General features: G+C 37.5%; 4 protein-coding genes across 5 annotated transcripts in view; 2 read left to right on the top strand and 2 right to left on the bottom strand.

Moving 5' to 3' along the window:
• Positions 1–3,095: 3,095 nt before the first annotated feature.
• On the bottom strand, positions 3,096–14,376 carry LOC122346935 (vitamin D3 hydroxylase-associated protein). The gene is made up of 15 exons (XM_043241836.1): positions 13,879–14,376; positions 12,861–12,974; positions 11,826–11,966; positions 11,614–11,747; positions 10,770–10,976; positions 9,999–10,039; positions 9,777–9,901; positions 9,570–9,695; positions 8,416–8,513; positions 8,235–8,334; positions 8,096–8,139; positions 7,618–7,657; positions 7,300–7,408; positions 5,989–6,134; positions 3,096–4,556 (listed from the first exon to the last, which is right to left on the bottom strand). Exons 1-15 carry the CDS (start codon positions 14,089–14,091, stop codon positions 4,422–4,424), a joined length of 1,773 nt encoding a protein of 590 aa, XP_043097771.1. The 5' UTR covers positions 14,092–14,376; the 3' UTR covers positions 3,096–4,421.
• A 272-nt stretch (positions 14,377–14,648) lies between these two features.
• LOC122346936 (cytochrome b-c1 complex subunit 6, mitochondrial) lies at positions 14,649–16,370 on the top strand. The gene is made up of 4 exons (XM_043241837.1): positions 14,649–14,798; positions 15,087–15,119; positions 15,650–15,811; positions 16,078–16,370. Exons 1-4 carry the CDS (start codon positions 14,754–14,756, stop codon positions 16,108–16,110), a joined length of 273 nt encoding a protein of 90 aa, XP_043097772.1. The 5' UTR covers positions 14,649–14,753; the 3' UTR covers positions 16,111–16,370.
• Positions 16,371–16,509: 139 nt separating this feature from the next.
• Positions 16,510–22,226, top strand: lrrc41 (leucine rich repeat containing 41). 2 transcript variants are annotated; one of them, XM_043241835.1, is made up of 10 exons: positions 16,510–17,200; positions 17,309–17,395; positions 17,477–17,547; positions 18,314–18,902; positions 19,720–19,947; positions 20,038–20,184; positions 20,907–21,005; positions 21,090–21,218; positions 21,858–21,930; positions 22,004–22,226. In XM_043241835.1, exons 1-10 carry the CDS (start codon positions 17,113–17,115, stop codon positions 22,221–22,223), a joined length of 1,731 nt encoding a protein of 576 aa, XP_043097770.1. In that variant the 5' UTR covers positions 16,510–17,112; the 3' UTR covers positions 22,224–22,226. The 2 variants fall into 2 exon arrangements, with proteins under 2 accessions (XP_043097770.1, XP_043097769.1); XM_043241834.1 differs by having other exon boundaries at positions 18,314–19,013.
• Positions 22,227–22,404: 178 nt separating this feature from the next.
• The window catches only part of rad54l (RAD54 like), a 9,699-nt gene continuing 8,909 nt past the window's right edge, over positions 22,405–23,194 (bottom strand). The window contains exon 18 of the mRNA XM_043241832.1: positions 22,405–22,606. Within this exon, the coding sequence (XP_043097767.1) occupies positions 22,405–22,606 (202 nt within the window). The remainder of the gene's footprint in view (positions 22,607–23,194) is intronic.

The raw sequence follows: 23,194 nt of genomic DNA, 5'->3' as shown, positions 1-23,194 counted from the left end.
CATAAAGTAGAGAAGTCAGGAAATATCAGAGGGGCATGTCTGATCTTAACACTCGGGCACTTTGCAAGAACAAGCATTTATGTAAAGTATTTCTTAGGTTGATTAGTTAAACTCCATCTTATTGGGCGCCAAAAAACTACACCATTTCAGTTTTGCTTGTTGCATCGGGGGAAAAAAAGTACCTGCAGAGCTGTAGGTGCTACACTCTTCTTTTATTTCCGTTTTAGGACCGGTTCTTCCGGCGTTTGGAAATAACAGCATCAAGCCATGTCCACACTGCCTCAATGCGAAAGGTCGAACCAAGCTTCTGAACACCGAACAGGCGATATTTACATATCAATGTGGGCGGTCTTGTATTAAATGTATTCATCTGAGATAACAAAAGTCCAATACAGTTTTACTATATATGCTTATTTCGGAGAGAAGAAGCGGGGCCTGGCGCAAGCATTTCAATCGCGTTTGAGACTAAAGATAGATGTGAGCAAACTGTAAAATAGATTTAGGAGTGCATGTGAATAAAAAACTGCGCCCTTAAAGAGTCTGAATTTCATGGTTCTTATCTTCTTTCTTTTTTTTTTAAAAAAAATGCAAGTCAATAAAATCTCTTCAAGGGTATTAAATATCGTCTAAAGTAGGGTTTGCAATCAATAAAAAAGCTACAATGCATTCAAGAGACCGTTTTTGATCCAACTGTTAAAGACAACGTTTACTTGATTGATGTTTTAGATTGTTATAAGACATAGTAAAGTCATTTTAGGCTCTCTGTGTATTTCACTTATTACATTAAAACCCCAGCATAACTTTTTTTCACTTATTATTGATATTTTGGTTACACAAACTGTATTGTTTGTGAACGAATAAACGAATACACTGCGAAGTGTGCTGAAGTATAGCCACTTTTTTTTGTGTTCTAAAAATTTCTTTGCTCGTTAATGCGAAATCTCCCGTGTCTTGTTATGAACAATTCTTGAAAAAAAAAAATATTTTGGGGTGCTTACAAAAAAAAAAGTGTCTTGGAAATGTAGGATATATGTAGGATGGCACCATGTGGCACCAAAAAAAGTTTTTAAAATACGACATGTATCTTAAAAGCAATTGTTTACAGATGCCATTGTAAACGCGTGATTTATCCCATGCAGAATTGTCCAATAACAGGGCTCACAAAGATAAACACGTGTGGCGTTCAGCCGGTCACGTGATCTCAACGCGACCGGCTCGCGTAAATAAAGCGGCAATTACAGGCAGGGCGCGCCTGTACATTCATACCACAAAAAAAAAAAAAGAGAGAGAGGAAAAAGTCAAGAGGCGCGAAACCGAACGCGATCACTTTTGCAAACGCGAAACATCAAACTCCCTCGCCCGCTCTGGGCGCTAAGACAACAGAAGAAGCCGCTCAGCAGAAATTCATTCCTCACTTCAGAGGTTTAAAGCAGATTCCCCATAATTCCCCTCGACAGGATCCTCGCTCGAAAACTCCGCAAAGCCGCGCGGTCTTACCCTTCCGTCTGACCCGCCCGACGACTCGCTCTGCCAGCCCCGCGAAACAATACTTTCACAATACCGCCGGACTTTTATTGTCGCCGCGGCGTTATATAATTCCAGGAATTACTGACAGGCAAGGATGTGCTAAATCCTCCTGCTCTTCCTGAGAGCGTCTGAGACAGACTCCGGCTCTCTTTCCGCCTCCTGACTCGGTCGGTAATCCCGATACGCGCTGTCTGCATTTTTACTGTATGTGTTTAAGCGCATTTGCAGAGCATTTATCTCCCCAATGTAAACCAATTTGGCTATAAGGGCCTCGGGGCGAGCTCACCGCCGAAGGAAAGAAAGGAAAACTCAAACGTGGCAGAAGCGCGCTGGGGGGGTGCGGTGACGTAGAGCAGAAAAACGAGAAAAGGAGAAAAGAAGCAGAACGGCGCGAGAGAAAGGAGAATCCTGTCCAGAGGCGATGCTTCCCGTTTGTGCGAAAAGAAGCCGCCAGAACCTGAATCACTGGGCTGTTGAATCGCGCAAATCTCCACAATCATCGTTATCCCATAATCCCGCGCGCCGGGCCGGACGGGCTTTTGCAGGAAGGTGTCTGTGCTGAGTGAAACATTTGCACGTGCGGTTTTATCCGCTGCTTGTAATCTCAAAACAACAGCTTTTTTTCCCCTTCAGAAACGCTGGTCACCATGATTCTTGGGCCCTCGCAGTCAAAATCACCTGCCTGTTAAACTGGCTCTGTGAATATCTTATTAATAAAAGTGCTGTCATATGATCAGTCCAGGATAAAGGTTTAGGTAATACATGTAGGCTACACACACACACACACACACACACACACACACACACACACACACACACACACACACACACACACACATATATATATATATAGGCGTCTTAATGCATCTAAATATTTTTCAAATGCATGCACGTGTATTTATTTTTAATGCACCGCATCTGACAATCCACCTCTAAAAATGATTTGATTTGATCCTCTTTTTTTGTTTAAATCACACGTTCAAACTAAACTAAGGATTCCCTTGTAATTACCATCAGTATTTGACCTTGTCAAACCATAACCCACAAGCCACCAATACCTTTTTTTTTTTACACAATATAAACCTTCACTATAAAAGAAACTAGTCATTTCTACATTTGCATACATTTCTAATTTCTATTACTGACAATTATAAGCCTTCAAACATTTAAAATGTTATGGTGATGATACAAAATATGCCTAAAAGCATTATTTTACAGTGTTATAATACTTGTAATCAGTCCTGTGAGAGACACTTTAACGTGTAACTGCATAAATTGCATTAATCAGTTTCAAGAATCAATCATCTCCAAATTTTACTTTAACGTAAAGGAACTGAATAAGTTGGACACAATCATGCAGAAACAGAAAAATCTTTCTCACCAAAATAATGTGAGTATATATCAGATTTTAGAGCGCTGAAGACCTTGGTCGGCTGAGTCTGATCTTTGGTTATGAAATGCTTATTTTGTCAGACCCAGAGTGTAGGGTCTGCCATATACGAATAACTGCTGAAAACCAGAAATCAAGGACAAGTTTTCAGGACAAAAATACAGAAAAAAAACAGTAAAGCTGTTAAATGTGTTGTAATATGCTGCTTTGTCAATGCATGCAACGGTGATGCATGAAGATCCTAACGCTCAGAAATAAATTTGTTTGAAATAAAAATTGTAAGATTGTCTTTACTGTCACCTTTGACCGATGTAACGCATCCTTGCTAATTAAAAGTATTCAGTTCTTCCAGACAAATTCGGTACAATGCACCTATTATGTACATACATATTTTTACATTTAAAAATATCTGCAATTAAATTTATTACACTGTTCAACCATCCCTTATATATCCCTATACCCATACCACCAAACCTGTCCCTAACCTTAAGAAAAGTGCTTTCCTGTACAATATGACCACTGTGAGTACATTGCACTTATTATTTGATGCAAGTACATAATAGCCACTTAATACAAAGTGGGACCGTTTTTCACTCAGCTGTCCAGAATTATTATTAGGATCCATTTCCGCAGTGAAACAGGAACGAGAACGTCCCTAATGAGTTTCCATCCTTGACGACTCACGCAAATGAAGAACGTAAAACGTGCGCAAACCCCAGAACAGACAAATATTGACATTACATCGGAGCCGATGGCGTCACGCGCCATTAATTCCAGTTAAAGCCTTTCCAAGCGAAGTCATCATTCAAGGCACAGAAATACGAGTGCCGAGCAACGACGATGGCTTCCCAGCGAACCTGTGATGTGCGGCTCCGGTTCGTTTTGAACTTTAATGAATTTGCGTGCCATTAAATTACACAAAAAATGATACAGAAACGAAGAGATGCATTCAAACCCTTATTCAGTCTTGATGAAGCTGCATTGCTTCTATGCTGAGCGCAACTGTTCATGTTTCATTAACATCGTGAGAAATCATTTAGAGTTTGTTACTTATTAAAAGTGTGCAATTTCAGCGGCATCATCACCGAACATTATTAAACCTGCATTCACATAGATTCTTCCCGTCGGCCACCGGTGGACGAACACACAAATGGCTTACTTTTAGTATTTTCAGAATATTATAAAATGTAAAAATAAGTGCATTCATGTTACAGTACCATTCCTTCTTTCAAAACCTTAACACAAAATCACGGGCAATCATTGGTAAACAATTAAGAGGTATTAAGAGGTGCAATGATAAAAACGCAGCATACAGAGTTATCACTATGATACAGTATTAGACTTGTTCTGAGCTGAAAGCATCATCAGAATCAGCGATACCTCTTGATGAACAACATTGTGAGACTTCCTGAAACATCTGTGGATGTGTCTGCGGTCAGGGACTCAGTGAAGGCCTGCTCACGAACCGTTAGCGGACCACAAACACACGCAGCAGAACTTCAGTTTAATGTTTCCTGGTGCGTCTGCTCTCGGCTGTGAGCTGTTCCACCTCTCTCATGAGGCGCAGACACATTTCATCCTGCCACGGCAGAGATACACACTGCACTGCCAAGGGGAGACCAACGCCACCCTTCACCGCCTGGAAACACACACACACACACACACACACACACACACACAACATATTAGCGAGGACATCTCATAAACGTCCATTTTTTATATCAGGTTAATAATATTTTCTATGGCCAGTAACAGTACGCTGAATTAGAAACATGATCTGACTGATTTATAAGACTTTTTAAACTATTTGGCTAATATAATATTTCACTATATTACTGACAAGTATAGCTAAATAACTTCACACACACACACACACACACACACACACACACACACACACACAGTATGTGTTATTGTTCTACACAAACCCTACCCCTTACAGGAAACTACTGACATTTTTAGATTTTCAAAAAATTGAATCCTGTATGTTTTATAAGCTTGTTTCATCACAGGGACCTAAAAATGTCCCCACAAGGTCAAAAAGTACTGGTATTCCTATCCTTGTGGGGACATTTGGTCCCCATAACGTGATAAATACCAGGTGCACACACACAGACACACACACACACACAAAACTGTTTTGTTCATGGTCAGAATATCAACTGGCATGTCTGTTTTTAAAAATCATGTTACTACAATGTTATACTATGTTATACAAAATATATAAATAAATCTATTTTAAAAAATAAATAAAGAATCCTATACGTTTTAGGCTTTTTAATGCACTGCATCTGACAATCCACCTCTAAAAATAATGATTTGATCCTTTTTCTTTGCTTAAATCATACGTTCAAACTAAACTAAGGATTGACTTGTAATTATCATCAGTATTTGACCTTGTCAAACCATAACCCACAAGCCACCAATACTTTTTTTACACAAAATAAACCTTCACCATAAAAGAAACTAGTCATTTCTACATTTGCATACATTTCTAATTTCTATTACTGACAATTATAAGCCTTCAAACATTTAAAATGTTATGGTGATGATACAAAATATGCCTAGAAACATTATTTTACCATGTTATAATATTATAATATAATGTTATAATATCATGTTATAATTTATAAAAATAAATGAAAAAAGATTAAAGACATCACAACATTAACAAAAAACTACTTGCGCAAGAGGCATATATATATTTAGGACTGGTTAATAGTAAAAAAAATGGTATGTATTAAATAAAAAAGTATTTGACACCATTTAATTGTTTGTAATAAAAATCAATACATTAAAAAAACAATTAAAGACATTCTGGAACAAATAGTGCAGTCCCTTTAGATTAGATTACACAATGTCATATATGGCTACTATTTTGCTCAAGTTATAAGAGCATTACATTTCTGAAAATGATACAGCTTACAGTTTAATAAAACTTCTATGCCAGCCTGCGACTTGCTGTGTGGTTCCTTCTCCGTAATCATGACTATACTGCCTCCTAGTGGGCAGGCATTCAACCCACACTAGACGAGATACATAGGATACATTTTAGCACCATGAACACGTACCTTAACGAAGAGTCTGTCAAACAAATCCCCGTGGACACCCTTGTAGTGATGGAGCTGTGCCTCGTCCTCCTCCGTCACCGTGGACACGGTCACGACCCCGGCAGGGAAGTTCAGCAGGTTGTAGAGGATGGTGTAGGTGATAGCACCTTCAGAGCAGAGAACATTTACTGCATCTAGGTGACTGTCAGGTTAATAAGTAACAATAAACCCCCCGTAACCTACAGCACAGGTTCAAACTGACAAAGAATCACAATTCAGTTTTTAAAGTAATTCGTAACAGGAGGCATAATACTGCACGTAGGTAATTATAACCTTTACTAGTTATAATTTAATTCCGATCAAAAAAAATAGTTCAAACAACAATGTCAGTTTGCTAAAAATTGACTCATCTAAAGGTCACCCGGGATGTATTTGAGCTAGTTACTTATTTTTATTTAAAAAGCATCGCTTGCTCGGCATTGGATCCTCTGCAGCGAATGGGTGCCGTCAGATGGATAATGTTCTAGCAGTATGCATGCTAATAAGCACCTAATTGGTGTAACCGTAAAAATAAAGCGTTATCGATTGTTTTTTGTTCATCTGAACGGATTTGAAGAAATATAGCATCACATCATTCCTCTGCAGTGAATGGGTGCCGTCAGAACGAGAGTCCATAACGGCTGATAAAAACTTCTGAAGAGCTTCAAATTGATCATTAAGGCTCTTTAAACATTTAATTTCACAAGATATTAAATGATGGATTGGAGTGGTGTGGATTATAGTGATGTTTTTATCAGCCGTTTGGACTCTCGTTCTGACGGCACCCATTCACTGCAGAGCAATGATGCGATGCTATATTTCTCCAAATCCGTTCAGACGAACAAAAAAACCCTCGATAACACTTTATTTTCACGGTTACACCTATTAGGTGCTTATTAGCATGCATACTGCTAGAACATTATCCATTTATTAGTGCTTATTAAGCACATATTTATGCTTTATTCTACTATTCCCTATTCTACATCCCTAATCCTACCCAATACCTAAACATGATTGAAAGGTTGTAGTTAATAGTTCACAAGTGTTACCAAAAACCAATTTAACAAATTCATTTTCAACTATTCCTCTTCAAAAGAGTAGTTTCTAGTAGAATTAAAGTAATGCGGAGGGAATTAAAAGTGAAAAAATAAAGAGGCATAAGATGTGGTGCAGTTTAAACGAGGAAAAAACTAAAAACTAAATTAATAAATAGATTACCCATTATGACAAAAATGATGTGTTTACAGGCACAATGTAAATGTAATGGTAATGTAAAAGAGGTTAAGTCAGTACTGTTGAGTCTCCCGCAGTAATGGAAATTGTAGGCTGGTCCAAGCATGGGACACAACATAACATCCACGTTCAGTCTCCTCCACTCCGCTATCACCTCCTGAATGTACTCCTGCAGAGAAGACAACAGAATAGGAATCACTTTTATATTCAGCGTGTGCCAGGAACAGTGAAAGAGAGAAGTTAGAGGATAGATCAAACTATTGCAAACATTATAGAGCCTGTAACCTTTACATTCTCTGTGTTTACAATATTGGTGTTTTCCTACACAAAATTGTCTCATTTAAAAGTTGAGGAAGGTAAGAACCACATTAAGACTACCTCAATATTGGCATGCTGTCTCCATAATTCTCCCACAGACCTTAAAAAGAAAAATAAAGTGGATTTTTTTCAGGATTTTTTTTCAAAAAAATGTTACCGTAAAAAAATATATATATATATATATATATATATATATATATATATATATATATATATATATATATATATATTTATTTATTTTTTTTTTTCAGAATTTGCATTTCCAGTTCATACTATGATTTATACTATTTTAAACTACACTATGTATAGTTTTCTATATACTCACTGGCTTCAAGCTGGGATTTAGCACATTTGAAGTGAAAGTACTTAAGCGATAAAGTAAATTTTCAGCATCATCACTCCAGTCTTCAGCGTCACATGATTCTTCAGAAATCATTCTAATGCGCTGATTTGCTATTGACATTTGACTTTTTTTTGTGAAAATAATACTTAATGCTTTTTTTTGCGAATGAATCAAATGCGCATCTCTATAACTGACCCAATTCCAAGACTTGCGTCCATGTAGGCAGACATCCGTGGATACTACAGAGCACAAACACCAGTGAAAAACATTGAGTTGAACACCCTCTGTTCAGTACACCTGATTGCTTAATTAAACATAGATAAGAAGCACTCACGAAAGGCTTGAGAACGGCACAAATGAGCTTCTTTATGAAGCCTGGAGTGCTCATTAAGTTGGCCTGCGCACAGAGGCTTGGGTCAATGGGGCCTGCCTTCCTGAAAGCACACAATATACAACAAAAATGTTACTTCGGATAAGGTGTGGCTACATTTTCTTGAATGGAAATCTGAACGTACAGATGACTGTAGAGGGTACGACCTCCATCACCCAAGACCCCTCTGAGAGTCAACTCGTGGAAGACATGGTAGATCCGCAGGGGTTGGAGAGGAACCAGCTAAAAAGCGATCGACATGCCAGAACATCAGCTTTTCATGCCTTTATCGCACATTTACAGTGTGTTCAAATAATTCACAACCATCGTGTTAACCGTTAACCCGTTAATGGTTTAAAAGGGGCATTTTCTTCCTTAATATACCTGCCGGCTTGCATTAGGAGTTAGATCGTAGCTGACCCGTGACCCAAACGGACCATTAATTACAAAATGTAACCATCATCAAGGTAATCATTTATCATTTGCACGCATTACGTTTTGCAAGAGATTTTAAACCATTCAAGCGCAAGAAAATTTGGTATCCATTTATAAATGTTTTCTGTGCCCATAGTTAGCTGCACACGCACAGGAGAAGGTACAATTATGTCAAAATATCCTGTCTTGTCAACCATTCTTGTAAAGCGGAAGATATTTTAGAAGTAAGTGAATGAAAACAGATGAGCAGGGTTGCCAAGTCAGCCAAACGGATCCAGCCCGAATTGACTCTTCGCGGACGTTTGATTGACAGGTGATCTGACCAATCATAATCAAACCCAAAAAATGAACACTGATGTACACTGAGAAATGATGCGTACTCGTGTCTTTTTTCGTGATTGAAATAAGATAACTTCTGATGTTCATTCCTGTTTATTTTCTGCAAAAAAGTGCAAAAAATAACCCAATTACGCTGTAAAACAGTAGACTTGGCAACCCTGCAGTTGAGAAAAAAATCAAATGTGTAAGTATATATTATATATATATATATATATATATATATATATATATATATATATATATATATATATATAAATTTGCATATGTGGATATATTTGTTTTTATTTTTTATTGACAAGTCACTTGCCTTAAATCATGTTGCAACATTTTTATTTAGGCTAATAGTTTTTACTGTGGTTTAAGCAACAACTGGAAAGCAAATACACCAATACAAAATCTTTATTTTCTTGCTGATCTGTAAAAATGATCCAAAAAGGATCCAAAAGCCTCAATATCCTCCAAATCATGAGTTTTTGTTCAACCACTACTCAACACAATAACTGTTGACGCAGTGCGTCTGTGTACCGTGTGTCCCGCTCTCTCCAGCAGGTCCTTGGTCTCCCTGAAGGCCCTGGCCATGCCTGGAGACGGTTGCAGGTACCCATCGTTCTCATAATAACCAATCCTCAGGGGCTTGGAGCTCTCATACACCTGTTTATCGAGAGCACAGGTTCTGCATTCACAGGAAACATCACATATACAGGGATCTTGTGTGTGAGGTTTAATACGGACCTCTTGGTTAAATGGTATGGGAGGGACGGTAGGGTCCAAGGAGAACATGTCCCGACAGAGCAGAGCCCGCATACACAGTGCCAAGCTCTCCACGTCTCTTCCCAGAGGACCGAGTGAAGACAACACTGTGAAGCAACACAATGACACGGCGTACAGGACATGATGTTCTATTCGTGGTAAAAACTAAAAACTAGCCCAGCAGGATGATGCATGTGATCTCACCTGACTTCTGGCCTTTGACACATGAACTGATCCCTTGAAGGCTAAACATAAATTATTGAAAAAATAAAGCAAAGCAGAGGAAAAAGCAGTTAACTAGTAACTTTCACAAAACCTGACAAGATCGTTTCAAGAATTGTTTTTTTTTTTTTTTACCCCCAAATGAAAAAACGGGTAACAGGAAGTTATATATTTGCTTGAAAAAAATGTGACAGGTCAATGAAATGTATGAAATGAAATGAGATTTCGTAAGAAATATGTAATGAATTAAGTATATTTTGTTCATTGTACAAAGCGTCTGCTTGCTTTGTCTGTCATTAATAACAAAAATTAACAAAACCCAAATAAAGCAGTGTTATTTTTTACATATTATTATTATTATTATTATTATTAGAGATTTTTAATAACAATTTAATTATAATTGTTGACATTTATATAGCACTTTTATGGGCGCTCAAAGTGCTTTACAAATCTCCTCAACCACCATTTATTTATATTTATTTATTTTATATATATATATATATATATATATATATATATATATATATATATATATATATATCCTTTTCCTTGTTTTAACACACACACATATATATATTTATATGTGGCTAAACTGGCTAAATGATGGTTAATCCTGTTACTGTTTAATCTCACTGCAATATCTAAACATATACTATATAACTCTTTATGATTTAACTTGAAATGACACAAGACTTTGTTATGTAAAACCTACTGAGAACCCTTTGTCTTCACACGAACGAGATGCATACGAACCTTAGCCTCTTAACCGTGGGCTTGAATCCACAAATGCCACAGAAGGATGCTGGGATACGAACGCTCCCGCCGATGTCAGTGCCTATGCCCAGGATGGAGCCGCCTCCCGCGATCAGGGCTCCCTCCCCTCCGGATGAACCACCAGAGGTCTTCTGAAGGTTGCAGGGGTTCAAGGTTTGCCCGAAAATGGGGTTACTGCAGTCATAACTAAAGTGCACACAAACACAGAGGGCCTGAGTTGGTAACAACGACGATACGAAGTAGCTTTCCAGAACCTTCACTCTCTCTGTTCCTGTGTTGTGGAGCAGGCTTCTATCCTCCTGATCCGCTGGAACCATCACAGCCTTCAACAAACGGCCGAAGGCACCTCTCTGCATTTACATCTCAGCTCTAATGTCTTTACTACTCCCCCTGAAACTTGGCATTTGGGATGAAGATCGTTAAAATCAACTTCTACCTCTCATAAAATGTGTAATGATTGTGGAGCCCCAGGTGTTTATAACTGGTGTTATACGAACTCTTATCTCGAGAAAATCATGGGTCTCAGCACAAGCTACATCTTTGATCTTACGTTCACAACTACATCCATATCCTACCTTTTCTCGTAACGCAATAAAATCAATCTACGGTGATGAAAGTGGTCGGAGATGTCGGACACAATGCTAAAATCTCCTACAGCTGTACTTTACAATATTGTTTTTCCTTGCGGTTGTCTCCTTGAGACGTTGCACGTAGTTCTGTCTAAGTTCCAGTGAATGAGCTACTAACTGCTCGGTCTCTTTGTACGCTCTCGGTTTAATTAGCCAATCATTTCAGGTTTCCTTAATTTCAAGCGTTCACTCACTTGAGGAGTCCTTGCGGTATGTTGGTCTTGATGAACGGGATGGCACCCTGCTTCTTTAGGACCTCAACCACTACACTGTCCTCGAGCGCGGGCTGATCCAACTTGCTCACCACACCACAGGAAGTATCGTGACCCTGCTCACACAGACAGGACGTTACATACCCAGCAAACAGGAAGACACTTCTTTGAACCTGTCTAACGCTCTCTTTCACCTCATATGCGACATTGTCCTTGATGCTGATGGGCACGCCATAAAGAAGACCTTTCTTCTGAGTGTTGATGTCTTTCAGCTGTGCCACGGACTCCATTAAGATCTCAGTGCTGCAGTTCAGATTCTTGTTCACCTCCAGAGCCTTTGAAGCACACCATTACACAACTCAACAATAAGCATTTCATTTCCCGCTCAAAACGCCAAAAATCATTAGGATCATTAAGTAAAGATCATGTTACAGGAAGATAATTTGTAAATTTCCTAGCATAAATATATCAAAATTAAATTTTTGATTATTAATATGCATGGCTAAGAACTTTGTTTGGACAACTTTAAAGAGGATTTATAATTTGTTTTTTTTGCATCCTCAGATTCCAGATTTAAAAATAGTTGTATCTGGGCCAAATATTGTCCTATACTAACAAATCATAATAATGGAAAAAATATTATATTGTATATAATATTGTATTATGAAGTCCTCCACTAATATTGGCACCCTTGGTAAAAAAAAAAAAATGAATAAAGGTGGCTATAAATATATATATATATATATATATATATATTTTTTTTTAGCTTTAGATCCTTCATAAAATTTTTACGAAATTCTAACCTATCGTTGAAAGTGGGAAGAAGATCATTTATGATAAAAATAAATGTTGTTCTCCAATGCATGTTGGCTACAATTCTTGGGTACCTCTAGAAATTCTTATGAGTAAAATATCTCTGAAGTATATCATTTATATTTGCATTTTTTTGCATACTAGGGTAATTAGGAGCATGAAGTTATCCAGCTACGACTTCCTGTTCCACAGGATTATAAATATGAGTAATACAAAGACCAAATTTTCTTAATCATCAAGGAGTAAAACCTAAGAATATATTTGTGATGTATATCACAAAACTGCAGACTGCACAAGACAGCATAAGGTCTCAAAATTACAGCAATTAAAACATTGATTGTAAACCTCTGAAGCGGGCTATAAACTCATAAATCTCTTCATGTTATCCACAAGCAAATTATTGCAGCAGTCACAACCTTTTCCATGAAGGCATAAAGCACGGCGTCTGGCTGCAGGAAGCCGTCCTGGAGTTTCTTAGTGAGCTCAGACAAAGACAGAGACACTATTGAGCTGCTCTCAAAGTCTGGGTTCTAGAAAGATGAGAGAAAAAGAAATATTTATTGAATCAATCTATAACAATCACTAATAAAAATGATTCTGTGGTGAAGTAAATAATACAGATATATATATATATATATATATATATATATATATATATATATATATATATATATATATATTATTTATATATATATATATATATATATATATATATATATATATATATATATATATATATATATATATATATATATATATATATATATATATATATATATATATATATATATATATATATATTTTTTTTTTTTTTTTTTTTTTAGTTATATTTTTTTTTTTTTTTTTTTTTTTAAGTTAACCAAATGCTTTAATAGCATGTCTTATTTCATTGCTACATCAACAAAGTAAAATGTACTTGAGTACACTTCAAATAATTAAGTTGAAATTACTCAACAAAATCCACCTGGCCAAATAAAATGTACTTATGCTCTTTATTAATTTCTTCACTTGTAGAGTTGACCTAATTGCAAACTTATATTTACTCTAAAAATGATGCATGCAAATGAAAAAAAGTGTGCTTTACACATTTAGCAGTTTGTAATAGATTTGTAATATCCAAAATATTAATATTTTTAATACATTATATAATTGTATTTTAATTATTCATTGTGCATGTATAAATTTTGTATTTGCTGGGCACAAGAATATATATATATATATATATATATATATATATATATATATATATATATATATATATATATATATATATATAAAGGATTTTATTACACCTTTCATTTTTACATTTTCATATTTTGTTACATCATATATAACATTAAATTCTACATACATGAAATGCACAGTCATACACACTAACTCTATACAATTCATATGTATACTGCTTGAATAATAGCTGCCGGATAGTTTGTATACCTGTATTTTAAATAGTTGCACCGCTTCTTCAGCCTGTTGAACTGACTTATCCCGTCTCTTCTGTGCGTTTAGTATTTTCTTCTGAATCTTCTGATTATTTCTCCATTTCAAGAAGAGATATAATGCACCTGTACCGCAAACTGTGGCTGCAATCACCGGCGTCCAGTTAATATCCATATCTAATATAAGCTGCTGCACATCAAAGCCGTCCATAGCTGCTGCTCAGTGTGTGGAGATCGCGCGAAGTGTGAAGAGTAATGTACTCTCACGACCTGTCACAGTGTCTTTACGAACTCTGGCAGAGTTAAAGACATCAATGCGAACTGTCCAGCCTAGAGCTCCAACTTTAATTCTATTTCCTGTACGAAAGGGAATCAGCTCTTCATAGGAGAAAGACTATAAGCTGCGCTCAAAATCAAGATGAAAAGCTGTTATTTCCTTATGCGGACAGATGGTATAGTTAACGTTTAACTATACCATTATAACTATACCATTATAACATTATATTTCACCTGTTTTTGTGTCTGGTTGTTATATTTGGTTCCGCTGACGTTCATACTCCACGCCAACAGGTGGCACCAAAACATTTGGAATGCACCGCTGGCGGGATTTAATATAATTAAAATTTCATTTTACCTGACTATTTTGCGTATTCGTGTCGAATGTGCAATTATTTGCGCACCCTGGTGATTGCAAGGCTTTAAAGGTGTTTGTACAGCTGAGGTGAACGGACAACGTGAACCGGAAGTTGACAGAGGTGGACGGGCTATTTTCACGCGAAAGTCTTTAAACACTTCCGGAAAGTGTCACGCTGTCCTCCATCGCCGCATATCACAGTCCACAGAGGGTCACGTCGGGAAAACACAGCTGAAATCATGGTTTTCGAAGATAAAATGATCACGAATGGAGAGCCAGAGGAGGTAGCGTTATAGTAGCGCGTAATGCTTTATAGAGCGCTTTAAATGTCATTTATTGCGGTAAAGAAGCGGCTTTATGTACAGGCCGAGCCTGTTCTGTACGTTGAACCTAATGTACATATAAGCTATTATTTTACGCTTCTGCTGTCTTAACTGTTGCGTGAGGGTTTGCTTTTGTCTTGTATTTGTAAGTAAACACACGCATCCTAACTGTCCTGTTTGTGTTGTTGTTGATTTCCAAGTTGTTTATGCATGTTTATGTATCCAAATAATATATTTTGTCGTATACAGGAAGAAGAAGAAGAAGAGGAGGAGGATATGGTGGTATGTGTTTTATGCCTTTATGTTATATTGCCATATTATGTCCAAGACAGATCAAATGAATGAAAAATTATATTTAGCAGTTCTGTGTAAGTGGTTAATAGTAGTTCATGTCGTGCCCTTGATCAAGACCTGTACCACTTTGGATATATAGTTATTTTATGTACTAATTTTTCAACCATGTATAATACTTACTTTAAATCTACACACACGCACACACACATAGCTCATGAAAAGTTTATTTCGCCTCCAATTTAAACGAAAGCTAACCTGCATGCAGCATTTATTTGTTTTCGAAACCTGTGTGAATAACACGGCCAAGATCCTGGCATTAGTGGATTTCGCAGATGCTGTGTGAATTTCCTTCATCGCAGCCGTGGAGTTTTAATGATTTTCTGAATTTATGTGTCCTAAAACTGCGTCCTTATTCTTATTCGCTTGTGTCCGAGCATTATGGCTCGAGTCTCGCATCAGAAAATGCATGACGTGATGTCTGCGCGCACCGAGTTTGATGAAGAGTTTTTACTCCTCAGGACCCGTTGGACACGGTGCGTGAGACGTGTGTGCAGTCGGAGCACTGCGTTCACACTCGTGAGCGTCTCGAGGCGTGTGAGGCACGGGTCGGCTCCCGCTCGGAGACGACAGAGGACTGCACGGAGGAGCTCTTTGACTTCCTGCACGCTCGTGACCACTGTGTGAGTGCTGGTGCTTAATCCAACCTGAGGACGGTAGATGTCAGGGACCGCTAGAGAGGTTTAGATATCTGTCTGCTTTACAGATGTGGCTTGAAGACATGCACAACAAAGTGCAATCAAAGATATAAATTCTATCAATGTTATATACTCCGTTTGTTATACCAAACTGCGGGGAAAAAAAAGCAAAAAATGATTTATCTGAAAAAAAATAACTATTTTTTGTAAACATTTAATGTAACTTGTTCTGCTCTATTTGTGTTTTGCAGGTGGCTCACAAGATTTTCCAGTCGACCAAATAAACAGCTTCTCGGCGCTGTTTAGAAATCGATATCTGCTTACAGAAATACAGTGCTCAGTTATTTATGTAAGATGTGGTTTCTGTCAGCAGTTCAGCGTATACCCCGTAGGTTCTTCAAGTCATCTAGGTTTCTGAATTGTGACCGAAGTGTGAATAACTGTGCTCCGTTTTCGTCTCTCTAGTGTTTTCTTTCGTTGAGATCAGTAAAGACGTGATGGTTTATTGCTAATGTGACAAATAACAATAAAGAAAAAAAAGTCAGCTGCTGTTTTCATTGCTTTTCTTGCCATAAATTGGTTAATTCGGGGATTTAAGGAGCAACAGCACATAACAGTATGTTCTTCATACAATAATTAATTAAAATGGTAACGTTCGAGATATTAGTTTTGTAAAATTTAAATGAAAGAAATTGTTTTATCTGTTTTTACTACTAGTTTTTTTTGGTCTGGAAAGCAAATATTGCAGTAGTGCTTTCTGATCAGAAGTGATCTGTTGGGCGGGACTTACACACCTATGGCGTGTTTCATTGGCCGCTTCAGCGCCCGGAAGTTAGAGTCGGTCAAAATTCATCCAATTGGCGCGTTCTTTCCGTAGAAATTGAGCACCTAGAACGGAAGGTAACATGAGGTAAAGTGATTTTAGAAGCGGAATTGAAAGCCCGAATGTGTAAACACTGCATTTTTAGTGGGATAAATATGCAAGTAAGTTAATATTGAGATGTAAATGATAAGATAAAGAAATTATTTAAAAAATGTGTTATCACGTGGTATCTATTTCCGGTAGTGATTGGGCTTTCTGAGCCGCCGAGCGCCCTCTTGACGAAACGCTACTTTTAATGCCCGATATTTCAGTCTAATACGTTTCTATCTTCCAAACACACGACGGAAGCACAACACCGGAGATGAATGAAGCACGTTCTGCGGCGTGAGAAAACACCGGAGCTGGCCTGTTTACGTTGGTCCCAACCGCCGTTAAAACCCAAGAAAAAGTCTGTGGTGTAGAAATGGGAATCTCAGAGGGAAGCTCGTTGGTGCAGATGTGCATCCTCAAAGTTGCTCACAACATGGATGTGTTAGAAAGAAAGGTTACGAGTGAGTTTTACTTGTTAATCCCAAGCCAAGAATATGAAAAGTATGAATCTTTAATAAATAGGGACATGAATGACATTTGTAATGTTCTTGTCATCTGTCTCGATGTAGATCTGCCTGTGTCTCTCCTGAAGGACTTACTCCCACATCTAAACATTTATTACCTGGACAGGATTGAGACTGCTGCTGCCACCAAAGGTACAGGACAATGCGAACATACACGGCTTCAGCACATTTCTGTTGCTCTTATGTTTGAGTGAAGCCTGATGTTTGTTTCAGGAGTCTCCACCTCTGTGATCTGGGCAGCAATATGGAGAGATCTGGATCAGTCGTGGCGCTGGAGGTTGAAGGTCTGTTCTTCATTTGATCATTCCTGCTGAAAAAAACATGCCATTATATTTGATGAGCATGCTTAGAATATCAGGATGCTGTCTTGATTGAAAGCGCATTAATAGCTTTTCTCTTACTTTTTTACTTTCATATTTTCATTTAATACAATTTAAGTTATACTTTTTTATTGTCTATTCTATTCTATTCTACCCAATCAAAAGCGCAACATACATGACCAATGAAACTTTAATTATAATAATTTTTAAATGTTTATTATTATTTTATTTTATACTGGCTTTTGGAGAATAACTTAAATGGCGAACAAAATGTTGGTTTTATTTCATTTTGTTGCTGTTGTTATAATTGAATCTATTACTTTTAATTAAAACAAACTACTAAGTCAGATTCCTTATAACTACAACTTGCTGCACATGGGCACAATAGTTTTTATTTTATTTTGCATATTATATAATTTTATTTTACTATTTATTTTTAGATAAAATTATATTATATATATATATATATATATATATATATATATATATAATGACATATACAAAAAATTAAAGATAAATAGTGTATATATTTATTATTATTATTATTATTATTTCTTTTATGAGTTGTATTTTATTTTTATTTTTTTTAAATGTTATTTTATTCTGGCCTTTTGGAGCAAACTACTCAGCCAGATTCCTTTATAAGTAACATGCAATAAACTTTTATTTTATTTTTATTTTATTTTGTGTGTTTTATAAGACTGAAACCTGTTTTGCTGTCTTTGCTCAGTCAGCGCTGCCCGATCAGGACTGGAAGCAGAGATGTCTGGAGCGACTCTTTCACATGGTCCTGTTCGCTCAGGTCAGACAGGCGGGGCCGTACCTTTCCGAACTCAGCGATTCCTCCATCCTCTCCATGACGGTCAAACACGTCAGGGTCCTTTCTCTCCACACATCATCCAGAAACATCTGCAGGCTGGCGTCCGTGGACCTGCGGCCCATCCTGAGCAGTTTAGAAGAGGGAGTGACGTCCCTCAAATTACTGGACGTGATAACGCTGTTCAAACACGGACGGAAACACGTGTTCTTTATCCTCCACCGGCTCCTGGATCACGGCTCTGTCAGAGAAGTGGTTCTGAGAAGAAATCCAGATTCATCTTTCCTGAGCTGGCTTGCGTCCAGACGCAGAGGTCCTCAGCTGACCGTGTCCGCCGCTTCAGAGGCGTCCCGCTCAGACGGCTGCGAGTCAGAGTCGAGGGGCAGCGCAGAGCCGGAGGAACCCGCCGCCAAACGCCTCGCTTTAGACGTGGAGGGAAACCCAGAGCTTCTGTGCGGCGAGGTGTGGTCCTCAAGCAGCGCCGCTGACCGCTGCCCTGAAGGTCAGATCCAGTCGCTCGATTTAGAAGTGTCCAAATGTGAGATCCTGAGCACAGTGGCACATATCCTGCCCACGTGGCTGTGTCTTCGCACGCTACATCTCCACAGCGACTGTAAGTGCATCCTGACAGCTAGGGTTCAGTTTTTGTCATCACAGGTTCAGGATCATGTGAGATTTTTTTAAATGGAAATTTTTTTTCAGCAAGGATGCATTAAATTTATTAAAATATCAATATATTTAATTTGTTACTATTATTAGTAGTAATGTATCAAGGAAGTAATTCATCAAGGAAGCATCAGAATTGTTATTATATTATTTTTATTGAACAAAAATGTTTAATATAATTTTGCATTACTATCATTGTTATATTTTATTTTTACTTCTATTCAACAAGGATGCGTTATATTGATCAAAAGGGACAGTAAGGACATTTCTAATGTTTCAAAAGATTGAGATTTCAAACAAATGCTGTTCTTTTAAACTCGAAAAAAGATCATTCTATACAACAAAACAATGAATTCTTATGAAAACAGCTTCTAATCACAAATGTTTCTTAAGCAGCAAATCAGCATATAAGAATTTAATCACGTGATGCTGAAAATTCAGCTTCAATCACAGGAATAAATAACATCATAATATATATTCAAATAGAAAACAGTTATCTTGAATTGCAATAATGGATTACAATATTACTGTTTAGTAATAGTACTGCAGAAAGCATTTTTAATCGCACGAGTACAGTACGGATGGGCATAAGAGCCTCAAATGCTTTATCTAATAATTAGTGTGTTATTAACACTCTCTGTTTGCGTGTGCAGGGCTCATCAGTGAGCAGGAGATGTCCGTGTTGGTGGAGTCTCTCAGAGGCTTGTTTCTGAAGCCCGGCTGCTCTCTGACGGATCTCAGCGTAAGTCATGTTAGCGGTCACACACACTTGATGAGCCTGCTGAGAGCCTGTCCAACCCTGCTGAGCCTGTGTCTGGAGATCTGCCCGCCTGCCGACAGAAGCACACAGACAGCCCAGCGCCGGGCGACCGAAAACAGAGGTGATCATCTCCTGAGCTCAGAGCGGGGACGAACAGAAAGAGGCTCATCACAGATCCACGTACCATCATTCTTTTCGTCTTCGTTTGCAGAGCTCTGTCTGGAGAAGCTGACCGTCAAGTCCACAGGCCCAATGAGAGTGGCGTGTTTTCTGCCCTTCCTGACATCGGCTCCAAAACTCAACAGCCTTCAGTTCACGGGAATACATCTGTCACAGCGTTTTTTTCACACGTTAACAGGTAATCTGACAAATAATAGGTTCTTGCTTTAGCCGGAAAGTTTTTTTGCCACACATGTGAAAAACTGTGCATTTCAGGATTAAAAAAAAAAACGTGTGTGAAATTAATGATTTTTCACATTTTTCATAATTACTTGAGAGCTTAAAGTGTACCCTGATGTTAACGGTAAACTTAATATGCTTTAATGTCTTTTGAAAAGTGTATTTAAATGTGAACTTGCATTTTAAAACTTAATATATATATATATATATATATATATATATATATATATATATATATATATATATATATATATATATATATATATATTATGTAAAATGTATTATCTAATACAATTTAATATATAAGTGCATGTACTTCAGCATGTTGGTCAACACATCAAAATAAGTGTACCTGTTTACATTACAAAAGATTAGTAATACAGTGATTTCAAAACGAAACTTTACTTTTAATTATATTAAAAATTATTAGAAACTTAAAAGTATACTCCTAAATATTATATTGCAAGTACAGTTTGTGTGTGTGTGTGTGTATATATATATATCTTAATATTTATTGATGTTCAAATTCAGTAGTTTAGTGCATTTATTTTATATTTTTCCCTTGTATTTCTGATGTTTTGAAGAGTATATCAAACCAATTTATTAATTGAGAAATCAGTTTTTCCCGTCTAAATGGCTAGATACAAAGTACAGTTTTTATTTTGTATTCTTCTCCCATAGGATCTACTCCATCCCTCAAGGTATTAAAGTTACAAGACATAAACCTGTCTGACTATCACCAGGAGATTCTTCAGCTTCTGGAACATTCTCCGTTAGAAGGTACAACACAGTACTTTAGCACACGAGAAAAAACACACAGTGTTGAGATGAGTGGCTAACGTTGGCGCTGTCGATGGATCTCAGAGCTGTCCTTCAGAGACTGCAGGCTGCTGGATAAGTGTGCTGTAAAGAAGGACTTCCTGCTGCCGTTTGTAGAAGCTCTGAAAGGGATTTCTTCCCTCCGGACCCTGACGCTCAGCCAGAATCGACTGGGTAAGACTCAACTCTACTTACACTACCATGCATGGGGTTTCTGTGAACTAAATTATTTTAATTTGCAATGGATTCATTACATTGATCAAAATAGAAAGTAGTGTAATCTTTATTACTGAAGATGTGTATTTCACATAACCGCTGTACTTGTTAACTTTTTATAAATATAAAAGAATCTTTGTTTCCACAAAAATATATATTAAAAAATTTATATTAATATATGAGAGTGACGCTGAAGACTGGAGTAATGATGCTGATAGTTCATAATAAATTGTACAAATATTTCACAATAGAAAGTAGGTCTTTGACTTTTTTGTAATATAATATTTTACAATGTTACTGCATTTTTAATCAAATAAATGCAGTCTTGGTGAACAGAAGAGGCTTCTTTTAAAACAAAAAACATTCAGACTCCAAAAGCGTATGTTATGATTGGTTTAAATTAATTGTCATGGATGGCAGAATTTATATTTAGATGAACTATTATCATATGATTTAGCTGAAGTATATGTTTTGATGCTGCTCTTTTCCACGTAGCTTTGTGTGACTGAATATGTACATTGCTGAAGAAAAGTTTCATTTCATGAAAGAAAAAAAAATAGTATGGGTTAAATGACAAATCTGTTTTTCTTCCTCCAGCAACGAGCTCCATAGAGATGGCTGAATTGTTCTCGGGATGCCGCCCGAGTAAAATCACAAAACTAGACCTTAGGTAATGCTGCTTTGTCACACTCGTCTTTAATTCAACAAACGGCTTGTTAAATGTCATCTTTCTTTTCAAACAGCTCAAATTTCATTCTTCCTGCTGAGCTGCTGGAGTTTGCGCAGCTGCTGGAAACATACAGACCCGTCCAGCGACTGACGCTTGACCTGCGCTTTAATCCACTGGATCGTGACCCTGAACTCAAAGGTCAAGCTCTGCGCAAGCTCATCCCATACTGTAATATATTAACAGACGACTGGGACTCCAGGTCGACGATGGCAGATCATGTCAGTGTAATGTGACGAGCTTTTAACTGCCAAAACACGTTTAATAACACAGGCGGAGATGATTTCTGGATCTGTTTACAAAATAAATACAATGAAAGCAATTGAAGAAAGTCAGTGTTCTAGCATGAATCCTCACTGTTCCCAGAGCAGCTCTGATATCAGTTCTACAGATGATCTGGTGTTTGACTCGTGATGCTCAGACGACTCCTCTCTGGTCTTCGTGCGAGCGCTGATGGAAGACGAACGAGACGGCTGCGTCCCAGGACGCCTGCAGCACCGGGTCCCTCAGGCCTCTTTTATCCGAACAGTGATGCCAGTTCGACAGATCGCTGGTGCAGTCTGAATCTTCTGGAGGAGCACGAACCTGTCGACTGTTCACACAGCGCCTGCAGCGAAACCTGACGACACAAAACTGGATTTAAACCATCCTGCCTCCTCAAACAACACCAACATAATGTCTGAAGTGCCCCTTTTATGGATTTTTAAAGATGTCACTCACTAAGAGCTTCATGAAAGGTAAACATCATGCAGATTTTTAAATCTAAACGTGCACCTTGTATGAAGTTATCTTTTTAAGCTTTAAATGAAATCGACCAATCACTAGTGGGGTTAGGAAAAATGTATTCGTTTGGGAGTTCTTGAACTAATAAGGTGAAAATAAATGCATATGAAAACATGTTTTTTGTGACCTTGCATGCACTTTTCATAACCCATAATACGGGCGCTTTAATATCTAACTGATGATGCATTATTCAACGAATAATAATATTCAGCACGACCTTAACTTACAAGATGCAAAGCAATGGGAAAACGCTAGCATCTCAAATAGCTTCACAAAATAGGTTTTGTTTTCCCCTTGCAGTACGACACCCCCAGATGTAGCAGAAAACATGTGGCTAGAGATAAAGCCTTGTGAAGCGTGTGAGGCTTTTGTGGCACAATCAGGAAAAAGACTCAAAGAGAGCCAATGAAGCAATACTCATCAA

The sequence above is a fragment of the Puntigrus tetrazona genome, chromosome 6 (assembly GCF_018831695.1).
Source record: "Puntigrus tetrazona isolate hp1 chromosome 6, ASM1883169v1, whole genome shotgun sequence".
NCBI lineage: Eukaryota > Metazoa > Chordata > Actinopteri > Cypriniformes > Cyprinidae > Puntigrus > Puntigrus tetrazona.
Note: the sequence above shows the minus strand (reverse complement) of the source record. Positions and strands in the feature narration are given on the sequence as shown.

Bases quoted from the DNA above. Each gene is read 5' to 3' on its own strand.
- LOC122346935 (XM_043241836.1), bottom strand. From the start codon at position 14,091: ATGGACGGCTTTGATGTGCAGCAGCTTATATTAGATATGGATATTAAC. The intron at 10,040-10,769 runs GTTCGTATGCAT...ATTTATGTTTAG, and splicing joins CCCACGGTTAAGAGGCTAAG to CCTTCAAGGGATCAGTTCAT. The intron at 7,658-8,095 runs GTCAGTTATAGA...TTTCTTTTTAAG, and splicing joins GACGCAAGTCTTGGAATTGG to GTCTGTGGGAGAATTATGGA.
- LOC122346936 (XM_043241837.1), top strand. From the start codon at position 14,754: ATGGTTTTCGAAGATAAAATGATCACGAATGGAGAGCCAGAGGAG. The intron at 14,799-15,086 runs GTAGCGTTATAG...TGTCGTATACAG, and splicing joins CGAATGGAGAGCCAGAGGAG to GAAGAAGAAGAAGAAGAGGA. The intron at 15,812-16,077 runs GTGAGTGCTGGT...TGTGTTTTGCAG, and splicing joins TGCACGCTCGTGACCACTGT to GTGGCTCACAAGATTTTCCA.
- lrrc41 (XM_043241834.1), top strand. From the start codon at position 17,113: ATGGGAATCTCAGAGGGAAGCTCGTTGGTGCAGATGTGCATCCTCAAA. The intron at 17,201-17,308 runs GTGAGTTTTACT...GTCTCGATGTAG, and splicing joins GTTAGAAAGAAAGGTTACGA to ATCTGCCTGTGTCTCTCCTG. The intron at 19,014-19,719 runs GTAAGTGCATCC...TTGCGTGTGCAG, and splicing joins GCTACATCTCCACAGCGACT to GGCTCATCAGTGAGCAGGAG.